The 23,877-nt window shown below is 42.6% G+C and overlaps 1 protein-coding gene across 2 annotated transcripts; it reads right to left on the bottom strand.

Annotated features, from left to right (window-relative positions):
- Window positions 1-17,776: 17,776 nt before the first annotated feature.
- ZNF32 (zinc finger protein 32) lies at window positions 17,777-22,821 on the bottom strand. 2 transcript variants are annotated; one of them, XM_045568203.1, is made up of 3 exons: window positions 22,735-22,821; window positions 20,300-20,439; window positions 17,777-18,715 (listed from the first exon to the last, which is right to left on the bottom strand). In XM_045568203.1, exons 2-3 carry the CDS (start codon window positions 20,367-20,369, stop codon window positions 17,964-17,966), a joined length of 822 nt encoding a protein of 273 aa, XP_045424159.1. In that variant the 5' UTR covers window positions 20,370-20,439; window positions 22,735-22,821; the 3' UTR covers window positions 17,777-17,963. The 2 variants fall into 2 exon arrangements, with proteins under 2 accessions (XP_045424159.1, XP_045424160.1); XM_045568204.1 differs by lacking the exon at window positions 22,735-22,821 and adding an exon at window positions 22,625-22,641.
- Between the last annotated feature and the right edge of the window lie 1,056 nt (window positions 22,822-23,877).

Raw genomic sequence — 23,877 nt, 5'->3', positions numbered from 1 at the left:
ACCTCCCAGGTGGTATGTGTGCCAGGCCTGATCCCCAAGATAGTGCTTGGGAAGTACGCGTTTTATTTTTAATCCTTATGAGTTTATTTGAAGAAGGATTAAGGGGAAAAATAACACATCAAACACATGCTTTCACAACTGTTGCTGTTTAAGACAAAGCCAGGGCTTGAAAACTGAGAGAATTTAAAAGAAAAGACACTATGAAGTAACTAACAGTATAGGCAGTGCAAGGATCGAGCAGAAATCAGCAGGGCAGAGTATGGAGTTGGGGAAACAGCAATGTCTCACGGGGCCTGGGTGGTGTAGGGAACACAGGGAGAGGGCAAGAGGAGGGCAGGGGTGCGAGGAGGAGAGCAGAAGGGAGAGAGTGAAGCAGGCAGAGTTGCCAGACAGAAGAACAGGTGAATGGAGGGAGAGAGGACGGATTGCCACAGCTCTGAGACCCCAACCAGACCAGCCGGTGACCAGAACGTGCACAGCCGGGCCAAGCAGCATCCAGCAGGGGCGCAGCTGCACCTGCGCCGCCCCTTCCAGTGCAGCGTGGCTCCCGCCCCACCTGCGTCCATTTACCCGTTCAACTGTTCTTCACTGAGCCCAGGCACTGCGACCACAAAGATGAGTGGGACACGTCCCTGGGCTCAAGAAGCTCGCATTCCAGGGGGAGTAGCTACTGTTTATAGCTCACCTGACTTACAGCACCTGCAATCTTCCCAGCAGTATCTGGGGGTGCGTATTATGCTGTTTCCCAGAAGAGGAAACAGGCTCACTTGAGTAAGGCGAGTTGCCTGACACGCAGCTAGTCCCCGGCAGACCTTGGCGAAGCCAGATCTGTTGCTCTTCCTTCTGTGACAGGCTGCCGTCCAGGCGAGCACAGCCCCGCGCCCCAGCCAGCGTCTCTGCCGTGTGCACACGGAACTCACGCAGGTGCTCGCCTCCCTCCAGAAAGGACCAGTTAAGGACCAGTTTAGTTTTTCACCCCCCCCCCGCCCCGTATGCTATGGGCTGATACTTTTGTAAAATACAATAAAAATGAGTTGCTAGGAAAACAATCACAGGCCTGGTTGTCCCAGAAATGTCAAAGTGCTATAAGAGGCTCTAAATGCTACCCTCTGTTTCTGTACTTCTCTCCCCCAGGCCAGTAAGAAACAGCTGAAGGAGCAGCATGGATTTGCAGAGCACACTGGGGTTCGGTGCCCTTAAGACAGGGCACCCCGTCCGCGGGCAGAGACTCATGCCTGGGAAAGGGAGCGTGGTGGGAGATCTCACCTCTGTTTCCCTTTCCCTCTCTCCAGGGTGGGGGATTCCAGGGTGGGGATCTGGGTGTTGACAACAGGGTACAGGCAGGGGCAGGGCATCCTTGACAGGCTTGGGGTAAGACCCCGGAGGCAGGGACAGAGGAGAGCCCCTCTCCTCCACCTGCTCTGGGATACACCTTGCTCGTACCAGATGGCCCCTTGCCCGTTTCCGGCCTGCACCATCCCCTGTGTGAGGAAGTTCAGGAGGCTCTAGTGAGAGATGCTTCCAATAGGGAACACCCCCATCTGGGAGGGATCCTGGCATTTCCTGGGAATTTGGTTTCCAGGGACCTCTGGGCACCTTTATGGGTTTCCTGGGCTGGAAGACACAGAGGAAAGAAGTCATGGCGGCCCTGGCTCACTCTGGTGCTTCTCCCCTGCCCACAGAAACCTGGACAAGGGCATCCAGTTCCGGATCTCCTGCGGCTTCATCCATGACTCACCCCCCCTTGGCATGGCCCATTTCCTCCTCCAGGCGAAGGGCCTCAGCCTCCAGCTGGTCTGAGAGCTCCTGCAACACCAGGAAGCAGTTCAGTGGGGACTACTGCAGGGAGTGCCCTGCTCCCGTCCCCCACTGCAGGCTCCATGGGATCCCAGCAGGACCTCTGCAGTCTTGGAGACATGCGCCCTTCAGTCCCTGCAGCTTTCTGATTGGCCACAGGGGCCAGAATCCCAGTCTGTGGCCCATTACCCCCGCGGGACTGTGCCACTGTCCGCCAGGCACACGCGCTGATGGAGTGCGCTCAGGGCTAGGCCCTGTCTGGGGGTCCAGGGACACAGAAATGCTTTTACTGCCTTAGTCAAATATATCCCTAAGTACCTTATTTTCTTTGTTGCTGTTGTGAAGCGTATTGAGTCTTTGATTTGGTTCTCAGTTTGACTGTTATTGGCATATATGAATGCCTCTGATTTGTGTGTATTGATTTTGTATCCTGAGGATTTACTGAATTCATTTATCAATTCAAGGAATCTCTTGGTTGAATCCTTGGGGTTTTCTAGATATAATATCATATCATCAGCAAAGAGTGAGGGTTTGATCTCTTCTGTCCCCATTTGGACACCCTTGATTCTGCTCTCTTGCCTGATAGCTCTCGCAAGGACTTCCAGCACTATGTTGAATAGCAGTGGGGACAGTGGGCAACCTTGTCTGGTTACAGTTCTAAGTGGGAACGCTTTCAATTTTTCCCCATTCAGTATGATGTTGGCTGTGGGTTTGTCATATATGGCTTGTATCATTTTTAGGTAGGCCCCATCTATGTCTATTTTGTTAAGCGTTCTTATCATAAAAGGGTGTTGAATATTGTCAAATGCTTTTTCTGCATCTATTGAGAGGATCATATGGTCTTTGTTTTTGCTTCTATTTATGTGGTGAATTACATTTATAGATTTGCATATATTGAACTATCCCTGCATCTCTGGGATGAAGCCCACTTGGTCATGATGGATTATTTTCATGATAAGCACTTGGATTCGATTTGCTAGGATTTTCTTGAGAATTTTTGCATCTATATTCATAAGGGATATTGGTCTGTAGTTTTCTTTTTTTGTTGCGTCCTTTCCTGGTTTGGGTATCAGAGTTACGTTGGCTTCACAAAATGTGTTGGGGAGGATTCCATCCTTCTCAATGTTGTGGAATAATTTCTGCAGGACAGGCACCAGTTCTTCTTTGTAGGTGTGGTGAAATTTGGGTGTGAAACCATCTTGTCTGGGGCTTTTCTTTTTGGGAAGGTTTTTTATTGCTGTTTCAATTTCAGTACTTGATATTGGTCTGTTCAGGAATTCTATTTCTTCCTGGTTGAGCCTAGGGAGGCTGTGTGTTTCTAAAAATTTGTCCATTTCCTCCACATTTTTCAGTTTGTGTGCATAAAGATTTTTGTAGTATTGATAGATGATATCTTGTATCTCCATGGCATCAGTTGCGATTTCTCCTTTCATGTTCCTGATGGAGCTTATTAGAAATTTTTCTTTTCTGCTCTTAGTTAGTCTAGCCAAAGGCATGACAATTTTGTTTATCTTTTCAAAGAGCCAACTTTTTGTTTTATTAATCTCCCGTACAGTTTTCCTGTTGTCCATTTCATTTAGGTCTGATTTAATCTTATTAATTTCAGTCCTTCTGCTGGGTTTGGGGTTGGTCTGTTCTTCTTTCTCCAGCTCTTTGAGTCTATTCATTAGGTTGCCTATTTGTAAATTTTCTGTCTTTTGGATATAAGCATTTATGGAAATAAATTTTCCTCTCAGGACAGCTTTAGCTGTGTCTCACAGATTTTGATAACTTGTGCCTCCTTTTTCACTTAGTTCAAAGAATCTTTTGATTTCCATCTTGATTTCTTCGTTTATAAAATAATCGTTCAGGAGAAGGTTGTTTAGCTTCCATGACTTTGAGTGGAAATGAGAATTTCTGTTAGGGTTGATTTCTACTTTTATTCTGGTGTGATCTGAGAAGATGCATGGCATAATTTCTATTTTTAAAAATTTTTTAAGACACGCTTTGTGTCCTAGGATATGGTCAATCTTAGAGAATGTCCCATGAGCTGATTAGAAGAACGTATATTCAGTGGATTTTGGATAGAATGTCCTGTAAATGTCAGTGAGGCCCATTTGTTCTAGTGTTCTGTTTAAGTCCATTATTTCTTTGTTTATTTTCTGTTTGGAGGATCTGTCCTATGCTGTCAGAGGAGTGTTGAAGTCTCTGGCTATTATGGTGTTGCTGTTTATCATTTGGTTTTGATCAAGTAGGGTTTGCTTTATGAATCTGGGTGCACTTAAGTTGGGTGCATACATATTAAGTATAGTTATATCTTATTGTTGAACTCTACCCTTCACCATTATATAGTGACCATCTTTGTGTTTCATTACTTTTATTGATTTAAAAACTAAGTTATCTGAAATTAAAACTGCCACACCAGCCTTCTTTTGGCTTCTGTTTGCTTGAAATATTGATTTCCACCCCTTTATTTTCAGTCTAAATGCATCCTTGCAGGTTGGATGAATTTCCTGGAGACAGCAGATGCTTGGCTTGTATTTTTTTATCCATTGGGCCAGCCTATGTCTCTTGAGTGGGGAGTTCAAGCCATTCACATTTATTGAGAGAACTGATAGGTGGGGCAGATTTCTGTTCATCCTGTTGTATGGAACTTTATTGCTATGTTTCTCTCTTGAGCCATTGTGGTATCTGGCCTTTGATCTTTAGCTTTTGAGTAGTTTTACATTGGTGAGTGTTTCTTGTGCTGGTCTGTGTGCTACTCTGTTTTGAGCACTTCTTGGAGGGCTGGTCTTGTCTTGGTGAGTTCCCTCAGTCTTCGTTTATCTGAGAATGTCTTAATTTCTCCTTTGTATATAAAAGTTAGTTTTGCTGGGTACAAGATTGTAGGCTGGGTATTATTCTGTTTCAGAAGAGTGAGGATGGGGCCCCAGTCTCTTCTTGCTTGTAAGGTTTCAGTTGAGAAATCTGGCATTATTCAGATGGGCTTTCCTTTGTATGTCACTTGTTTCTTTCACCTTACAGCTCAAAGAGGGGTTTCTTTAATGGATATTTTGGTCATTCTGATTACTGCATGATGTGGTGTCTTCCTATTTTTAATGACTCTCCCAGGGGTCCTTTGGGCTTCTTGTACCTGTATATCTAGATTTTTAGTAAGGCCTGGAAAATTTTCCTCAATTATATCTTCAAATAGCTTATCTAACCCTTGTGTATTATCTTCTTCACCCTCAGGAATTCCCATAACTCTCACGTTAGGCTTCTTCACATAATCCCACATTTCTTGCAGACTTTGGTCTTTTCTCTTGTTTCTTTGCTCTATCTCTGTGACTGACTTATTTAATTGAAAGATGTTATCTTCAGTCTCTGAGATTCTTTCTTCTGTGTGATCTACCCTGCTCTTGAGGCTTTAAACTGTGTTTTGTAATTCCCTGAATAAATTCTTCATTTCCAGGAGTCCAGTTTGATTTTTCTTTAATATTTCCATTTCTTTAGTGAATTTTTCTTCCAAGTGCTAGAGTTTTTTTTGTGGTTTCTTTGTGTTGGTTATCCATTTTTTCTTGCATATGATTGAGTTTTCTTACGATCCATGTTTGAAATTCTTCTTCTGTCATTTTAGTGTTCTGAATTTGGTTAATGTCCATTGCTAGAGAGCTGGTGTTCCTTTTTGGGGGTGTGTTTTCCTTTTGATTCTTCATACTTCCAGAGTTCTTTCACTGAGCTCTTCCCATCTGGATCAATGGTTGCTTCCCACCTTTCAGTTTTCGTTTGGAAAGTAACATGCCGTGTGCATACTCTCTTCCAGTAGATGCTGTAGGAGCAAGGCAGTTTGCTGCTGCTGCCTAACAGCCTGGATGTGTTCACTTCTATGCTTGCTTGCTCTGTCAGTAGGGGGAGCCGCTTATGTGTTTTTCAGGGTTCTTCTACCACAGTTGGGGGCTGCTCCTGGTGGGAGAGGTTACTTGGGGAGCCTGTTTTGGCCTCTTGCCAGGTTTTTGTTTCCTGGCCGCTGTTCCCACTGCTGGCAGCCAACTGGAGGCAAAAGTCCAGCCCCAGGTTTTGATCTGATCAGATGATCAAAAACCAGTCTGATGAGTAAAGTCACTGGGCTGAGGACTTTTGATCTGCAGCCAAGATTCACAGTAGTTGCAGAGAAAAAGTGGCTTTTTCTTGTCTCTCCCTACCTCCAGAGGTGGCGCCTACCACTTTCCACGCAAAAGATGCTGGCTGGGGATGGGGTGGTGCCACTGTCTGCCCAGCGCCTCAGCGGCTGCAAGTCCTGAAGGCAATGGCCTCCCCTGCCCCAGTGGCTGCAAGATCCAGGCCCTAGTCCCTTAGGACGGAGAAGCACTCAGAGTTTACACATCAAAACGGGTCAGGCTAGTTGACAGTATGTAGGTCGTGTAAGGGCGGTGCTCATCAGGAGATTCCCCGGGCTGGGGGAAGGGAGCCGCCCAACACCATATCACACCGCAGCAGCTAGGTTGTGGACCCCAAAAATGGTGACTGCCCGCCTGCAGAGCGCTAGCACTGGGGGTGCCTGTTCAGGGGTCGGCAGGTGCTGGGTTGGGGAGCTGAGTCATCAGGATGCCCCCTTGTCTCTTTTATGTCACCCTCCCACAATCTCACGTCTGTTCAGCAGGAGCTCTGGCTCTTTCTGATCCACCCTGAGGCAAGCCTATTAGCCCGCGGGAGTTTCCAGGTTAGAGTCTCCTATTTAGTGTTCACCTCCGTCGTTCTGGACCCACTAAGTGGTAGAGGCAATTTACCTGTCTCCTAACTGCCTCCAGCGGTAGCCCAGACCAGTCCCTCCCCTGCCCAGTGCAGTCCTGGCGCAGAGCTCATGGAGTTCAAGATGCTTCCCGCCAATGTCTCCTCTCCACAGAGCCCCACATCTCCCACAGTGATTTTGCACCAACTTCAGGCAAATCCCTGACTGAGTGGGTGTGGAGGCCAGTGGGGAAGCAAGACGTTCTCCTGTGGGACTGATCCCACATCACTCTCTGGCCAGGTGGGCGCAGCCATCCCACGCTCTACTCTCTATTGTTTGTCTTGCACTGTCCAGATTTTCTGATCTTATCTCCCGTTCACCTTTTCTTTTTCCCGCTTTTTGTGTCCCACACTGATTCTCCATCAATTCACAGTGCTGTTCTTGCGGGGGAGCGATCCACTCACGTGTAGCAGACTGAGATCTATGTCTCCCTCTCTGGGAGCAGGAATGCAGGAAGTCACCTCCACTCCGCCATCTTTTCGTCTCATCTTTTTTCATAATAGCCAAAAAGTGGAAACAATTCAAATGTCCAGCAACTGGTAATTGGACAAACAATATGTGCTGTATCCATACAATGGCTTCTGTTCAACAATAGAAGGAATGAAGTAGCGATGCACGCTACAGTATGAATGGAACTTAAAAACATTACACTAGGTGAAAGAAGCCATACATTGTATATTTCTGTTTATATGAAATGCCCAGAAAAGGCAACTCTATAGAAGCAGATATTGGGTTCATGGTTCCATGGAGCAGAGGGTAGCGATGTGGGTGATTGCAAATGGAGATGGGCTTTGCTGTTGGTGTGGTGGAAACGTTCTAACATTAGATTGTGGTGATGGTTGCCCAACTCTGTAAGTGTTCCAGAAATGATTGAATCATCCACTTAAAATGAGTGAATATTATTGTATATAAATTATATCTCAGTAAAGCTGTTTTAAAAAATGCCCAAGTGGCATGGGAGTCGAGGCTGTTCACAGGTACGTGATTGGAATGAGGGCCACATAACGTGAGCTAGTGAGGAGAAGCGAGAGCAGCAGGATCAGTGAACTGTGGGGTGTGGCTGAGGAATTGCTGGAGGGAGTGAGGTGCAAAGACAGGAGCTGATAATCAGAAAATGGGATGATTGAAGTTGAGTTCATTGTTGGATCAATAATGAAAAAGTTAAAAATATGATCACAGATGGCAGTGAGTGGCTGTGGTAGCATGGAGAGGAAGATCATTGGAAGTAAGGAGGGAAAGTGACTAAAGGATCGTTTACAAGGATGCCAAAAGTTACAACAGTAGAGCTGGAGTGAGTGGTAATGACAGAGGAACTAAAATCTTCAGGGAACACCCCAGTGGAGCGATGACTGCTACAAAGATGAGTAATATGTCCAGTAGCATTAAGACAGGAGATTCACAGCTAGAGTTAAGAGGGAGAGTGTATTGTATCGAAGCAAGAAGAGACAGGGTCAGAACAGGTTATAGTCAGGATTATATGAGACATTTGCAGAGGGAAAACTCCAGGAAACATCCTGAATGGTTTTGGTAATAGTCAGACAAGTTCCAGTATGTCTGTAGCTCGTGTTGAAGGAGATATATGGTTATAGTGGCAATCTAGGAGGAAGGCAAAGCTGGTCAGGTGAGTGGCCTGAGAACATATTAGTAAAAGGAACATAATCGGTAAAATTAGAAAAAAAACAGGCAGGTTGGCCAGAACTTCTAGGAAGAGATATAAATTAGAAAGCAAGCAAAATTGCAGAGTGACTTGCCTTTAATGAAAAGAATGAGACTCCCCAAGAGTAAAGTGAGATCCAGCACTGCAGAAGTGAACGTCTTGGTAAAAGCCAGGCCGTGCACATTCCACTCTGCTACTGAGTCTCTGATGCTATGGCAATGACATCATAAGGGCCCCAGTGCAAGTGAAGCGACCTGGTGAACTAGAGCTTGCTGAACAACGTGGAAGGGAGCATGAGAGAGGCTTGTGTCCATGATAAAAGGGAAGATGAAGGTGTTCATTTGAATATGTATGTGGGAGCCCTCTTTGGTAAGGTTGACTTGTGTTCCTGTCTCTGACTTGAAGTCAAAATTAGGTAAGAAATCATGTATTTATTCATCCATGTTGACCATTCTAGTCTACTGTGGCATTGATTCTTGAGTAGAAACTCCAGCAATCAGGAACGCAGCGTGGAAGAGGAGGATGGATAGTCACTCTCCTGATGCCCTGTGTAGGGGGTAGGGTAACCTAGGCCACTGCTGCTGGAAATTTTCTTCCCACTCTTTTCATTGTCCTGAAGGGAGCTTTGGGCCTGTCTAGAGAGGCTAGTGGGACTGAGAGCCAGACCGTACAGCCAGTGGGAAGAATGGGCTATTGGCTCTTCAAGACACAGATTGCTGTCTCTCCCTCCCATCCCACTGCCTCTCCGCAGTTTCTGATTAAGTAGTTCTGGGACAGGGCCTTATAATTTGAATTCTAAGTTCTCAAGTGACACTGATGTCCTTGAACCATACTATGGGTACCACCAGGTTAGATTTATATGTATTTCTGCAGAAGGATGTTTTTAATACTGTGGCAGACCCACCCTAAGTGTTATGGGTTCAATTGTGTCCTCCAAAAAGATAAGTGAAGTCCTAACTGCCAGTGCCTCAGACCACGGCCTATTTGGAAATAGGGTCTTTGAAGATGTAATTATAATAGTTAAGACGAGGTTATACTGGAGTAGGCAAGGGAGGATTCTCCCCTTCAGGTTTCACAGTGAGTGTGGCCCAGCTGACACCTTAATTTTGGACTTCCAGCCTTTAGAACTGTAAGATAATATTTTTCTGTTGTTTTAAGCCACCAGGTTGTGGTACTTTTTTTACAGCAGCCCTAGAAAACTAGTACACTAAGGTTACTCCCAGTGAGTCATGCCCTGTGCTGTCCCCTTCCTCTGAGTGTGGGTAGAAGCTGAGACTTGATTCTCACATGACTGAGGTGATGGAATGTCACTCCTGTGATTATGTTATGTTGCATAAGACTTTTCTTAGCAGACGGGAAAGATAAATTCTCTTCTGCTGGACTTAAAGAAGCAAACTGCTGTGTGGTGGCAGAGAACCTCAGGTGGCCCTAGGACCTCAGGGCAAATGTCATCCAATAGCCAGTAAGAACCTTGGACTCTCAGTTATACAACCACAAGGAAATGCCTTCTGCCACCACCTGAATGGGCTAAGGAGGGGCCCTTCTCTTGTTGAGACTCCCATGTGAACATGGCTTGGTTGACACCTTGAGCGCAGTGTGGGGTGACCCTGAGCAGAGTTCCCAGCAAGGCCACTCCTGAGCTTCAGAACCATGGAAACTGTGAGATCATAAATGAGTGTTGTTCAAGTCACTAAGTTTGTAGTAATAGATATGTTATTAAATAAAGTGTAAAGATAGATATGTTTATTAACTTAAAAAGAATCACTAAACAGCCAAGAAGTGCATATAGAGTGATACCTTTTTTGTTCAAAAAGAATGAAAGAAGAAAATACATCCAAGTTCTGCAGTCTGATGTATTTGCATGAGCGCAGAGGGACGTAAGTGTACGTGTGTGGTGAGGTGGCTGTGATAACACTGGGGAGCTGGAGGAGGGAACTTACTGACTTTTTCTTGTATTATTCTTTGGATGTGGGAAGGAACATGTTTAGCTTTCATAGCAAAGTCAGGTAAAGTATACTAAAGGTAAAATTAATGTATGTTTATTGTGGAAAAGCGGAAACAAGGAAGAAAATGAAAATCCATCATGAGTGTCTCTCCAGAAGATAAACACTATATAATCCTTGCTTGTAACATTCTACCTTTTTAAAAGTATACAGAATAATATATAATGTATATGTAATATTTTATATACACAAACACACATAACACAGCCAATGTAAATTATTGAATATTGGAGTTGACTTGCCTGCTGATGTTTATGGACTTTAACAAAAGCATCATCCAAGTTTGGGTTCAGTCCTAGAGCCCATGTGGGGTTGATGGAAGTATCAATAATATTGCCAGTGTTGAGCAGTTTGCTGCTGCTGCTCCTGAATTTTTGCACAATTTTGTTTTTGTTTCCTTTCCTTTCTGAATTCTCTGTTTCTATCCATGCACCACCACCCTGTCTAAGGACTCGGAGGGTCCATGCCCACTGACTGGGTTGGGCTAAATCTCCAGCTCATGGTTGGGGAGATCCAGGGCACATTGCGCTTTTCTGGGTCTTACTTGTCACCACCTTTTATTTCCCTGGGAAAATTTGATTATGGGGTTCATTAGTTTGTTTAAAAGAAAGTCTTCTAAGGTTTAATCCGTCACTTTCAAGTCTAATGAGCTCTGGAAATGATTTTTTAATGGAAAACATTTTAATGTAAAAAAAATTAAATGTATATATCCTTTATTTAGCAAGTCTAAGAATATATTTTACAGAACTGTTCACATTTACATGCAAAGATACCTATAAAGATGTTCCCTGCAGCATTGTTTGTGATAGTAAACATTTAGAAACTAATATCAGTCAGTAGCAAAACTTACAAATACATTATGGCCCGTCTATGAACAATTCAGGTAGATGTAGATAAAGTAATGTAGAAAGAAATCAAGAATAGTCTTTAGGGGAAAAAGTAAAGATGTAGATCATTAAGTGTGGCTCGATGCCATTAAAGAAATAAACCATATGCATACTTCCAGTAGGGTCCCTTTCCCCTTCCCCTTTGGAGTATAATCACTCTAAATATTTCCCCTACACACACTGAGAACCACATCAGACAACATTATAATTTTTGCTTCAATTACCTAACATAGTATAGAAAACATAAGAGGAAAAGGATAATCTATTATATCTACCCAGGTTTGTACTCTTTCTGTTTTTATTTCTTCCTCCCTAATGCTTCGGGTTTCTTTCCTTTATCATATTTTCTATTTGAAGAACTTCTTTTAGCCATTCTCTTAGGGTAGGTCAGCTGCTGACAAATTCTCCTAGTTTTCTTTTTTCTGAATGAAATGATTGATTTCTCCATAAAGTCCCCCTTCATTCTTGAAAGATATTTTCCCTGGTATAAAATTCTAGTTTGAGAGTTCTTTTCTTTTAGCACTTGAAAAATGTGAGCCGATTCCTTCTGGCCTCCTTGATTTCTGGTGAGAAATCCATTGTTATTAAATCATTGATTCTCTGTCAATGATGTTTTGTTTCTCTCTAGATGATTTCAAGTTTCTTTTTGTTTGTGTTTTATTTTCTGAAGTTTGTTTATGATGTGTCTTGCCATGCATTTCTTTGGGTTTATCATGTTTGAGGTTTGCTCAGCTTCTTGACTCTGGAGGTTTGTGCCTTTCACCAAATTTGGGCAATTTTCAGTACTAATTCTTCAAATACCTTTTCAGCCTTACTCTCTTTTCTCCCCTTCTCTGAAACATCAATGATACCAATGTTAGCTCTTTTGTTGTTATCCTACAGGTCCCTGAGACTCTGTTCATTTCTTTTCAGTCTGTTTTCTCTCTGTCATTCAGATTGGGTAATTTCTATTTTTCTATCTTCAAATGTATTGATTCTTTTTTGTGCCATATTCATGCTGCTATTGAGCCCATATAGTAAGTTTTAAATTTATTTTTCAGTTCTAAAATTACCAGTTGATTCTTCCTTATTCATCACCTGTGTGACCCATACAGATTATTTAAGCTCTCTAGACTTCAGTTTCCTGATAATTGTAGTTAGTACTTATCCAAGAAGTAGGCTGTGAGAGCTCAAGGATATAAAGCTTAGCTCAGTGTCTAGAAAAGGTAAACATCCTGTAAATATTGGCTCTCTTTTAAAACTTATTTTTCTACAAATAATGTCAAATATTTCTGGGTTTCTGCTGTGTTTGATTTTTATTGTACGGTCAGTACACCTTACAGATCCAGTGATACTTATAATGAAAGTCAGGGGGAAGACAGATTTCATTTCACTAGGGCAAAATTCTATATACATCAGTGGAATTTGTTCACTCAGCCTTAACTTAAAAAAAGTATTGGGGCCGGGCACGGTGGCTCACGCCTGTAATCCTAGCCCTCTGGGAGGTCAAGGTGGGTGGATCGCTCAAGGTCAGGAGTTCGAGACCAGCCTGAGCGAGACCCCGTCTCTACTAAAAATAGAAATAAATTATCTGGACAACTAAAAAAAAAATATATATATATATAGAAAAAATTAGCCGGGCATGGTGGTGCATGCCTGTAGTCCCAGCTACTCGGGAGGCTGAGGCAGTAGGATCACTTATGCCCAGGAGTTTGAGGTTGCTGTGAGCTAGGCTGATGCCACGGCACTCACTCTAGCCTGGGCAACAGAGTGAGACTCTGTCTCAAAAAAAAAAAAAAAAAAAAAAAAGTATTGGGTACATTAGGAACTTTAGCCTAACATCTTAATCTAACATTTTGATATTTAATGATTTATTCGAAATATATTTCATGTATTATACATACTTATATAAATAAATATACATAATCTATACTGTATAAATACATAAGTGTATATATGTGTATATACACACAAATGTAGTTGATTCTCATTATTCACAGTAGTTATGTTCTATAGTACCTGTGAACATTGATTTAGCAACTACTGAACCATTGTTCCTAGGAGAAATACAGCATTAGATTCCTACAAGCTTCTAGTCACAATGTTTTCATCAGCTGATCAACATATAACCTTGTTTTATGTACATTTCTGTTTAAAGATACCTTATTTAAGATATATTGCTGATTCATTAACATTGACAACTGTGTAACTCGTGCCTGAACAAAGGTTATGTAACACATGAGTTTTCTCTTCAAGGCGTATCACAGCCTCTTATACTTAGGAACAGCAGACAGCACTTCAACATTACACTTGAGGTCATTTTAAACAGCAAAATCATCAACAAAAGGCACAAAACTGTGAAAAATACAGCATTAAATATATCATGAAAAGGATACTTGTTTATAGTATGAGAAATGAAACAAGGTGGCAGAATGACACTTTGTGTGACCTCAGTTGGGAATGTGAGTGTTGCATAACTCAAATTTTTCACTGTCCTGTGCATATCTGTGAGTGACTACAAAAGCACAGTGAGTATTGATTTTGGGGTTACAAATAAACTTTAACAAGTAGGCATATTTGAAAATATGGAATCCATGGATAATGATGATCAGTTGTCTACATGCACACACATAAACACACATTTCCTTAATGGTAGAAATTCCAGGTAGACAAAACAGATTTTGTCTTTACTTGGAAGTACAATATGGTGCTATACTGGGGGGAAAATTTAGATTTTTGTAGGGCATATTAATTTTACAAATCACATTTTATCATGATGTATTTTTAAATATATTATTTGATTCAAGTTGCTAAAATATTAAGTATTTTTGTGTCTGTATTCATGAGGGATGTTGGTCTATAATTTTCTTTTTTTGTGTGATGTCTTTGGTTTGGGGGCCAAAGTAATACTAATTTCATGAAGTGATTTGGGGCGTATTTTCTTCTTTTTTATTTTCTGAAAAAATATGTAGGAATTGTATTATGTTTTACTAAAATGTTTAATAGACTTTATCAGTAAAGCCATTTTAGCATGGATTTTTCTTTTGTGAAGACATTTAATTACAAATTGAATTTCTTTAAGGGATATAGGGCTACCTAGATTTTCTATTTCTTCTTCTGTCAGTTTGGCAAATTGTATTCTTTAAAGAATTTGCCCATTTATGTTGTCAAATTTATTGACATAACATTGTTCATAATATACTTTCATTATTTAATATCTACATAATTTGTAGTGATATCTTTTCTTATATTCCTTGTATTTATAATTTGTGTTTTTCTCCTTTTTTCTTGATTAATATTGCTAGGGTTTATCAGTTTTATTAATCTTTCCAAATAGCTAACTTCTGCTTTGTTGATATTCAGTTTCATTGATTTCTTCTATTTTGATTTGTTTTCTTTTTACTTTGCTTTCATTAATTCTATTCCTAGTGCATTAAATGGGCAACAGATCAGTGATTTTATGTTTTTTTTTTAAGTCTAGGCATTTTAAAACTACAAAATTCCCCTAAAGAGCTGCACTAGCTGCATTGCCAAAATTTTGACATGTATTTTCATTACCATTCAGTTCAAAATATTTCCTAATTTCTTTGTGATTTATTCTTTGAACTAAGTTCTAACAATTGGAGGGATTTTCCAGATATTTTGTTATTATTATTGATTTCTAATTTCATACTGTAGTGGCCAGAGAATATACTCTGTATGATTTAAGTCTTTTAAATTTATTGAGGCTTATTTTGTGGCCCACCATATCATCTATCTTGGTGAAGTTTGCTTTTACACTGGAGAAGAATGTCTATTCTGTTTTTGGTGAATGTAGTGTCTCATAAATATCAATGACATAAACTTGATTGGTGGTGTTATTCAAATTTTCCATATTCTTACTGGTTTTTTCCTACTTGTTTTACCAGTTATTGAGAGAGGGATGTCAACATCTCCAACTATGATTTTGATAGTGTCTATATTTCCTTTGTTCTCTCAATTTTTGTTTTATGCATTTGTGACCTGTGATATTGTGAAGTATATATTTTGTCTTCCTCTTGTTTCCTGACAGTCCTATAATCCTTGGAATCTCCTGAGTGATGAGTGTTTTTGTATGCTAATGAGATGACTGATGGCTGGAGGCCCCTAGATAGCTTCAGGATGGGACTGGTCACTATAAAGACCAAGGCAGGATTAGAGGGCTGGGACTTCCAGGGAGGGGAGAGGGGCTGAAAGTTAAGTTGATCATCATCAGTGGCCAGTGATATATTTTCTGACCTATTTACTCTTTATTTACTCATCCCTTTCTACAGAACCATAAGTCTTAGATTATATATGTATGTGTTTGTTTATATAATATATATACACACACACATCTGAGATCCTGAGGTTTTTATACACACACACACACACACACACACACACACAATCTATACCATGCCTCTATTTTGTCAAAGAGAATGTTTATTTTTAAACCTTAAACTTTCTGGTGAATCATAAATGACAATTTCCTGTTTTGATTTAACCAGTGAGGTAAAATCAAGTTGCTTCCCTGGATTTTTCCTTTTTTTTTTTTTTTTTACAATAGCTTATCCTTAAAAAATATATTTTAATATATAATATATAAAACATATATAATTTGTTGTATTATTGCTGCTACAAATTACCTGAAAACGTAGTGGTATACAACCATAAAGTTTCATTTTTCTCATGATTTTGTATGTTAGGAGTTAGGTAAGAAAGTCTCACTTTCGGGTCTCTCATGCAGTTTTGGTCAGGTATCAGCTGGGTCTGCAGTAATCTGAAGGTTCTGTTGGACTGGACACCTGCAGTGACTCACTCACATGCTGGGAGCTGATGCTGGCTGTTTGCTGGGACAGCTGAAGCTTGTCCATTAGAGCTTGTCCATTAGCGTGGTTTCAGGATACTTGGACATTTTACAGGATGGCTGGTTTCCAAGATTCCCAACAGAACTAGGAAGAAACTTCTCAGACCTTTGAAGGGCTTTTCAGAACTATCCTTGGAAGTCATGTAGCATCATGTCTGTTGTGTTCTATTGTTTGAAGCAGTCATTGCCTGTCCAGATTCAAGAGGAGGTGACATAGACCCCATCTCTTCATGGGATGAGTGCCCAAGCACTTGTGGGAAATATTTTTATACTGCCTTTGGTTACTGAAGTATACTTTACATGTAATAAAATGCATAGATCTTAAGTGTTGAGTTCAATGAATTTTGACAATTGTTCAAATGCATGCATCTACCACCTGATGTAAGGTATATAGCATTTTTTCACTCCATAAAGTCCTCTTGTGTCTCATTCAAGTCAATACTCACACATAGTTTTTCCTGTTCTGTGAAGTCACATAAATGGAATTATATGCTGTGTGTGTGTGTGTGTGTGTGTGTGTGTGTGTGGCTTCTCTCACTCAACATAAGGCTCTCAGATTCATCTATATTGTTACATGTATCAGTTGTTTGTTCTTTTTTATTGCTGAGTTGTATTTCATTGTATGAATATACCACAATTTGTTTATTTCTCATCTGTTGCTGGACATTTGAATTATTTTCAGTGAGTGGCTATTACAAATGAGGATGAAATAAACATTCTTGTGTACATCTTTAAATGTTATCAGAGTTTTCTGGGAGTAATATTTTCTTATTATTCATACCCATAGTGTTTCTAAATTTTTTTTATGCTCAAAGATCTTTGATATTATTTAATTCTCTAGATGATAACGATTGGCTATAATAAACTGTTTAAGATTAAGGAACCTACAGTTTATAGGATCTACAAGAAAGAATGGAATGGTGCTTTCTCAAGCAGACCACACATCTACATCATTTATCATTTCAATTATACAGATGGTTATTAAGAAAGATTATAGAGGTGTCTAAGATTAAAAAAATGGAAATTTCCCCTCAAAGCCAATTTCTCCTCTCCACCTGTCTTTGAATCTCATCCCTTAGAGCTTAAAAGAAAATTAGAGTGGGTTATATTTCCAAATTTCTTTCTGTGTGCGTAAGAAGAAAAGGATAGTGTTGTTGGAGAGTAGAACTTCATTATTGACTACAAACTACAAGTCAGTAACAAGGACACTTATATGTCCTTTCCAGGTGACTCCAACCCCAAGATATTGCTACTGTTGCCAAAGAGTAAGTGAAGGTCATTGTGTCTATCAGAAACTAGGTGTCCCTTTTATAGAGGGCATGATAATAGGTTTAGGTTTCTTAAAAAATGGCACAGATAGTAGTCATCTGCCCTTTGGCTCTAGGTGAATTACCTCTATCCCAGTTAGGAGTGGAGGACTGAAATATACCTAAATGCACAAACACCAAATCTTGGTAGGCTTGGAATGGAATCTTTTGTAAGAAAAGCCTAGGCCCTTTGAAATGGACATGAGCAATTTGTTAGAATAGGTTATTGGGGTATTATGCAGGTAACAAAATGTTCAGTGAGAAGATCATTAAAGTAAATAGATTTGCCCCATGGATTCTGCCTAGTGCTCTTGAATGTAAAACAAGATCAATTTGAATATGTAGGGAAGAAAAGAAATTTGGGATTGATAAAGGGTTGACATTTTTTTTTTAAAGACTGATGGTGTCAATTACAAATTTAAAATATGTATCTGCTACACACAGAACAATCTCTAGTGTGGCACTAGATTAATGAGGGTACCCTGGGAAACTAGGTCAAAATAAACTGACAGAAATTACAGAACATACATGATAATGATAATAAACAAGACATTTATTTTTCTTATTCATTTGGGGGAAAGGAGAAAAGTCAGTTTGCTTACTCAGTGATAGTCTTTCTGAAAGATTCTCCATTCATTCCATAGAGTCAGATAGGTTGCTTGATCTCAGAGGATTTTGTACATTTGATTCATAAAGAGAACTTCCTTCGAAGAGAACAGTCAAAGGGTGAGCCTTTGTGAGCAGCTTCGCTGGTGCACAGCCAAACTTCCTCTTTGAGTAAAGCTTTTCCCACATTGGCCACACAGATAGGGTGTCTCTCCTGTGTGGATTTTGCCATGCAGAATACAATTCCCCCTAGTGTGGAAACTCTTCCTGCATTGGGTACAGGCATAGGGCTTCAGGCCTGTATGGACTCTGATGTGAACAATTAAACTTCCTTTCTGACTGAAGGCTTTTCCACACTGATCACATCTATAGGGCTTCTCACCGCTGTGAACTCTTCTGTGAACAGCAAGGTTACTTTGATTCCTGAAGCTTCTCTGACAAATAGCACACTCATAGGGTTTCTGTCCAGTGTGGAGTCTCTCATGGACGGCTAGACTACCTCGCTGACTGAAGCTTTTCCCACACTCCTTGCACTGATAGGGCTTCTCTCCTGTGTGTATTCGCTGATGTGTAACAAGATTACCTTTGGCCCTGAAGCTTTTCCCACAGTGGGTACACTCAAAAGGTTTTTGACCAGTGTGGATTCTCTCATGTAATGTTAGACTACCTTTTTGCCGGAAGGATTTTCCACACTCCTGGCACTCATAAACCTTTTGTCTCACTCCAGGTGAATCTTCCTGTAGTGTCTTAGCATCTGGGGATTTTTGTTCCAGCTTCTCTCTTCTGAAAGAATTCTGGATATCCCAGCTTGAGGATCCTGTGGCCTCAGAATGATCATATTTGTGGTGAGCTTCAGTCATCACATCTGGTAAAATGAGAGGGAAGTCATGTAAGATGCACCCATACGTTGAGTGAGAAGAATAGGGAAAAAAGAAACATAATACTTTGAGTGCTTAGTATGTGCCAGGCATTATACTATGTACCATGCATAGATAATTTAATCCTAAAAATAATCCCCTGAGATTGCTACAGATAATGAGAGCATAGGGAGGTTGTCAAAGATCACACAGCTAGGTAGGTTAGAGTTGGGATTCAAACTCAGGAATGTTCCACTGCAGTATATTGCCTCTAACTTTTGTTTTCTTTTTTAAAACACAGAGTCTTGCTCTGTCACCCAAGCTGGAGTTCAATGGCACCCAAGCTGAAGATCACTATAGCCTTGAACTCCTAGGCTCAAGCAATCCTCCTGCCTCAGCCTTTTGAGTAGCTCGGACTATAGGTGCACACCACCATGCCTTGTTAATTTTTCTAATTTTTTGTAGAGATCGGGGTCTTGCTAGGGTGCCTAGGCTGGTGTTGAACTCGTGGCTTCAAGCAATCCTCCCACCTTGACCTCCAAAGTGCTGGGATTACAGCTGTGAGCCACCACCGCTGGCCTCTAAATGTAATTTAATTTAGCCTCACAAATAATCTTGTGAAGTAGATGTGATTATCTCTTTTACAGGTAAAAGCAGCCTCAGAAAATTAAGAAAACTACATAGGATCACACACACTCCACACCCAAGTTTTATCTGACTCTGAAACAGGTGTGGATCCAGGTTGTGTAGGGCTCAAAGCTTTAAAACTTTAGAGGCAACCCTTTAAGAAAATGTATAGAATTAGGCACAGAGCCTTAAAGAGACCAATGCAAGTGAGGGATCCTAACGTTTAAGTTGCATTAGCTTCCTAAGAAATCCACCTCTGTCCAGTTTGCTCTCGACAATGGAGTGAGCTCCATGACCTCAGAAAATATGTAGCAGAATTCTTGGTACTTTGTATCTATCATTGCTAATTCCATGCAACCCTACAAGATACAGCTTACTGTCCCATTTTACAGATGAAGAGCCTGAAGCTTAAGGAAGTTAACTTGTCTGATATCACAGATCTAGCCAGGACAATTATAGAATCTGATTCAAGGAATTTATCCCTTTAAAATCAACGCTACTTTCAGCCTACTAAGCCATGGTTGAACTGAAATCAATTTTGGTTTGGAAGTTATCGTCAAACACTTCGTATGCAGATATTGACTGTTTTCCAATACTGCCTCCAAGCCTCCTAATACACTTTAAATATGGGTCCATTCATGACAGTTTTTTGGTGTTATCCTAGGGGAATTTTCTCCCTGTTCCATTGCCTTATCGATATTCAGTGACAGTGCTAATTTTAAGTGGCTCATTCATTCTCTCAGAAACTACCTCAAGACCATCTCCCTATCAAGATTGTTCTCTTGATTTGTTTTTACTATTATTTCTAACTCCAGCTTGTAGGCTTTTCCGGTAACCTCCAGGCACAGTAAGCTCCATCAAAAGAAGGTCTCCCCTGCTTCCTCAGACTGTTAACCAGTGCCGAGGACAGGAACACTGAGTATCCGTGAGCTGAGGGCATCCCAGCCATCAACCGACTCACTCACTGAAGAACGCTACATTCTGCGCATATCTTCCATGACAGTCCAGCAGGGTAGCTGTTGGGAATCCAAACATGTCCACTCCTGCTGTATGACCTCAGTTACCTCCTCTTCATAAGATTCTTCCATGAGCTGTTCCTGAGCACCTGAGGGGCAAAACAAACAAAAACAAACAGAAAAAGGCAGGAGAATTGGTAAGGGGGATTACATTCACTGAAGCTCCAGTTTGGGGTACAAGTGAATATAGGAAGTCTGGATTGCCTGATTTAATGTCAGTCACCTGCAATGTCACTGCAACATGGGCCCAAAGGTGCCAGTGCCACACACAAATGAGTCCAGGAGGAAATAGGAGGTGAGAAAGCAGAGAACACACAAACACATATCCTCTTCCTGCCAATCCCAAGGTAATGGTCACTCCTGTTTGTACTTCGGTCTTGACATGTGATTGGGATCTTCCACTTCCTCCCCCCACCTAACCTACTATTTTATCCTCCCAGCCCCAGAGGAATTCAGAATCTAAAACACCAGCACTGTAGCTCTCATTATTGGTTCCATGTTGGAAACAGTTCCAGCTTTCCTCTCCAGTATCCCCGTAGGTTATAAGGATGTAACAAGGAATTTCCTATGTTACCTTTTAACAATTCTTAGGAGGCTCCAGACCCAGAACCACCCCTCTCCTACTCTTGAAGATATGAGAGTACCAGTTCTGAGGAAGTGTAAACACTTGTCAATTCTTGGAAAAGGTAAACCTACTCTGGACTCCAAAACCAAACCCAAGGCACTGCAACTAGGTTAAGTAAATTGCCCAAAGTCTCATAACCAGTAAGGAGTCAAGGTGGAGCAAAGGTTCAAATCCAAGACTTCCTGGATCAAAGCCTATGCTCACACTAAGAAGTTCTCTAGTTCCTCATCACTAAAGAGCTGGTGAGGATTCTTATAAAACGGAACAGAAGGGAACAGAGTTTGACCAGACTGAATTACTCTTCCAGGTGCTAGGAATCCTCTTGTATGTCCACATTATCTTTTTCTTGCTATTTTTGAATATTCCTTCTTCAGACCCTAATTACTGAATTCTTATACTTTTTTTTAAATGTAGTGATTCAGTGCATAATCTTCGTTTCCCTCTGGTATGTCCTACCAAAATGCTGACCTCCTGATTTAATGAGATAGTAGTATGATGCTCCATTTCTTTGTTTTGTTAACCCAAACACCTGGTTTTTCTTGACAACTGCACATTCTGCTACATGTTATGATGACCAGGAGAGCCATTTTGAACTTTTATTTGGAGGACTCACTTCCAACTTGGAACACAAGCTACAAAGGAGTTCCCTACCAGAGTGTCAGTACTTCACTTGGAAGTTCAAGGTATTCCTGCTCAACAACTGCACATCCACTAAGAGTCAGTGAGGAGTACATGGCGCCTGATACCCGGGGTTGGACTGTCGCTGGGCATTCCAGAAAATAGAGTTTGGTCAGAACAACTGGGTAGAATTTACAGCGTTGCCTCTTCCCCTGCTGTGAGGTCTTCCACAAATAACAACTGAGCTGTGTCTCCAGCACTTCCTTGATTAATAAAGGGAAAGTGTCATTTTTTTTCCTCCCTAGATCACAGCTCCGAGGAATCAATTTCCTGAAGATTTTGGAGAAAGTGTCTTTATGATAGAAAATAATCGTTTTTCCTTTTAGAAAAGCTATTATATCCTTTGTAAAAATCTCAGAATTAGGCCTGGAGAGACCTGGATTCTTGCAGTGGCTCCCCCAGTATATGGCCTTAGGCAAGTAACCGAACAGCCCTGACTCGGTTTCCTCACTTATTTAGGTTAATACCACTGTCTTACTGCGTAGCTCCCGCGAGCGCAGAAGAACCAAATGTGAAGGGTCCCTGACACGACCTACAGACGTAAGGTCTAAACTCCGGAGTCCTCAGAAGAGGAGAACTAGGACAGGGTCAACGTCGCCCCCCTGGGAACCTCTTGGGGGATAGCTCTAGGATTTCAGCTTCTGGGCAGGGGGATTTCCCCGCATACCCTGCTCCAGTCTCCCACTCTCCACCCAGAGGGTCTGACTCTTCTCTCCCTCCCTGGAGGGCTGCGCTGTCCTCCCGTCCCTCTCCTGAAGCCCTCCCTGGGGCCGCGGGGGCACCTGCCCCGGCCTCGCCCTGCCCTGCGGGTGCGGCGCTCCGAGGGGCCCCGGCCCGCGCGCAGACCCTCCCCTTCCGCCTCAGGCCTGCGCGCCCTGCCTGCCGGACCTCAGCGCCCGGCGCTCCGGCCCAGGGGACCTTCTCCGCGCGGCCCGCCTCCCTCGGGGCCCGGGCCGGCCAGCCCTGCTTACTGCCGGGGGCCGCAAGCACAGGGCGGCGCGCGGAGGGCCCGGGGGCGGCGGCCCGACGGCGCAGTCCCGCCTCGCTCGGGCGCACCGACCCGGCCGGCAGCCTCACTCACCGCAGCGGCGCGCGCCCGCAGACAGACAAAGGCCGGCGCCGAGCCCGCAGCGGCACCGGCTCCAGCGGACCGGACTACAACTCCCAGGAGCCCCCCGCGCGAGCCCGCCCGCCGGGCCCTGGAGCTCGGCGTCGCCAGCTCCCCGGAGCACTGTGGGAAATGTAGTCCGGCGGCGCGCACAGCGCTCGGGCACCGCGGGGCGCGTTCGCGCGGAGACCTCAGGCCGCCAGGGTGGACTGGGAGCTCCGACCCGCAAAGCGCTGACTTGCCCGCGGACGCAGAGCCGGGGCCGAGACATGCACGCTCGGATTAGCAAGACCTGGAATGACAGACAGCATGGTGTAGCCGGCCGCTAAGTCTGGAAATCAGGAATCCAGGATTATTTATTGCGGGGCGTCGCGGAAGGAAACGAAGTCTCGGGGAGAAATCAGTTGGTAAAATCTTGGGTGGTTGGTAAAATCTTGGGTGGTTGGAGGTCATGTGTTGAGCCCCTCACTGCACGGGTAAAGGCTAAGTGTTCTGTAATTAAGGCTCCGAAGCAGGGGACAAATATTTCAGACAGAGACTGTGGGAACAGAATTTGGAACACCCTTCTGATCCATTTAATAAGAAGTCTCAGCAGAAGTAATGGATGAGAGATCAAGTTTCTTAATTGTCTTGCGTTTTCTTGTAGGCTCCACCACTGACTAGCTGCGGACTCTGGGCAGGGTTCCTGCCTGCTGAGGAGCCAGGGATGGGATCAGGGGACAGTGACAAGAACCAGGTGGAGGCATCTGGGCAGGGCTAGGGTCCTATCTTACAACTTCAGAGCAAAGGGAGGTACATGAGTGAATGCAGAAAATATTCTGCATGGGCTTATGGATTACGAAGAGAATACAGTATTTCCTAGGATAACAAATTAAATTATTCTTTTTTGCCGAAGATGTGGCTGAAGCATTGAGAAACTAAGTCCAGAAAATCACTCGGCATGGGGCTCTTTCATGGGGCTTCTGTGAAGAGCCACAAGAACACAGGCAGTCAAGTCCTTGGCCCTGTTGTGTGATCATGGGAGAAGATGTGGTTGCTTTTGAACACTCACCAGATAAAGGCTCTCTGAAATGCCTTAAGCCTCCTTCAAACGCACTTTTATAGGACCTGGGCCTC

The sequence above is a fragment of the Lemur catta genome, chromosome 14 (assembly GCF_020740605.2).
Source record: "Lemur catta isolate mLemCat1 chromosome 14, mLemCat1.pri, whole genome shotgun sequence".
Taxonomy (NCBI): domain Eukaryota; kingdom Metazoa; phylum Chordata; class Mammalia; order Primates; family Lemuridae; genus Lemur; species Lemur catta.
The sequence above is the reverse complement of the archived record's forward strand: the minus strand, read 5'-3'. Positions and strand labels throughout refer to the sequence as shown.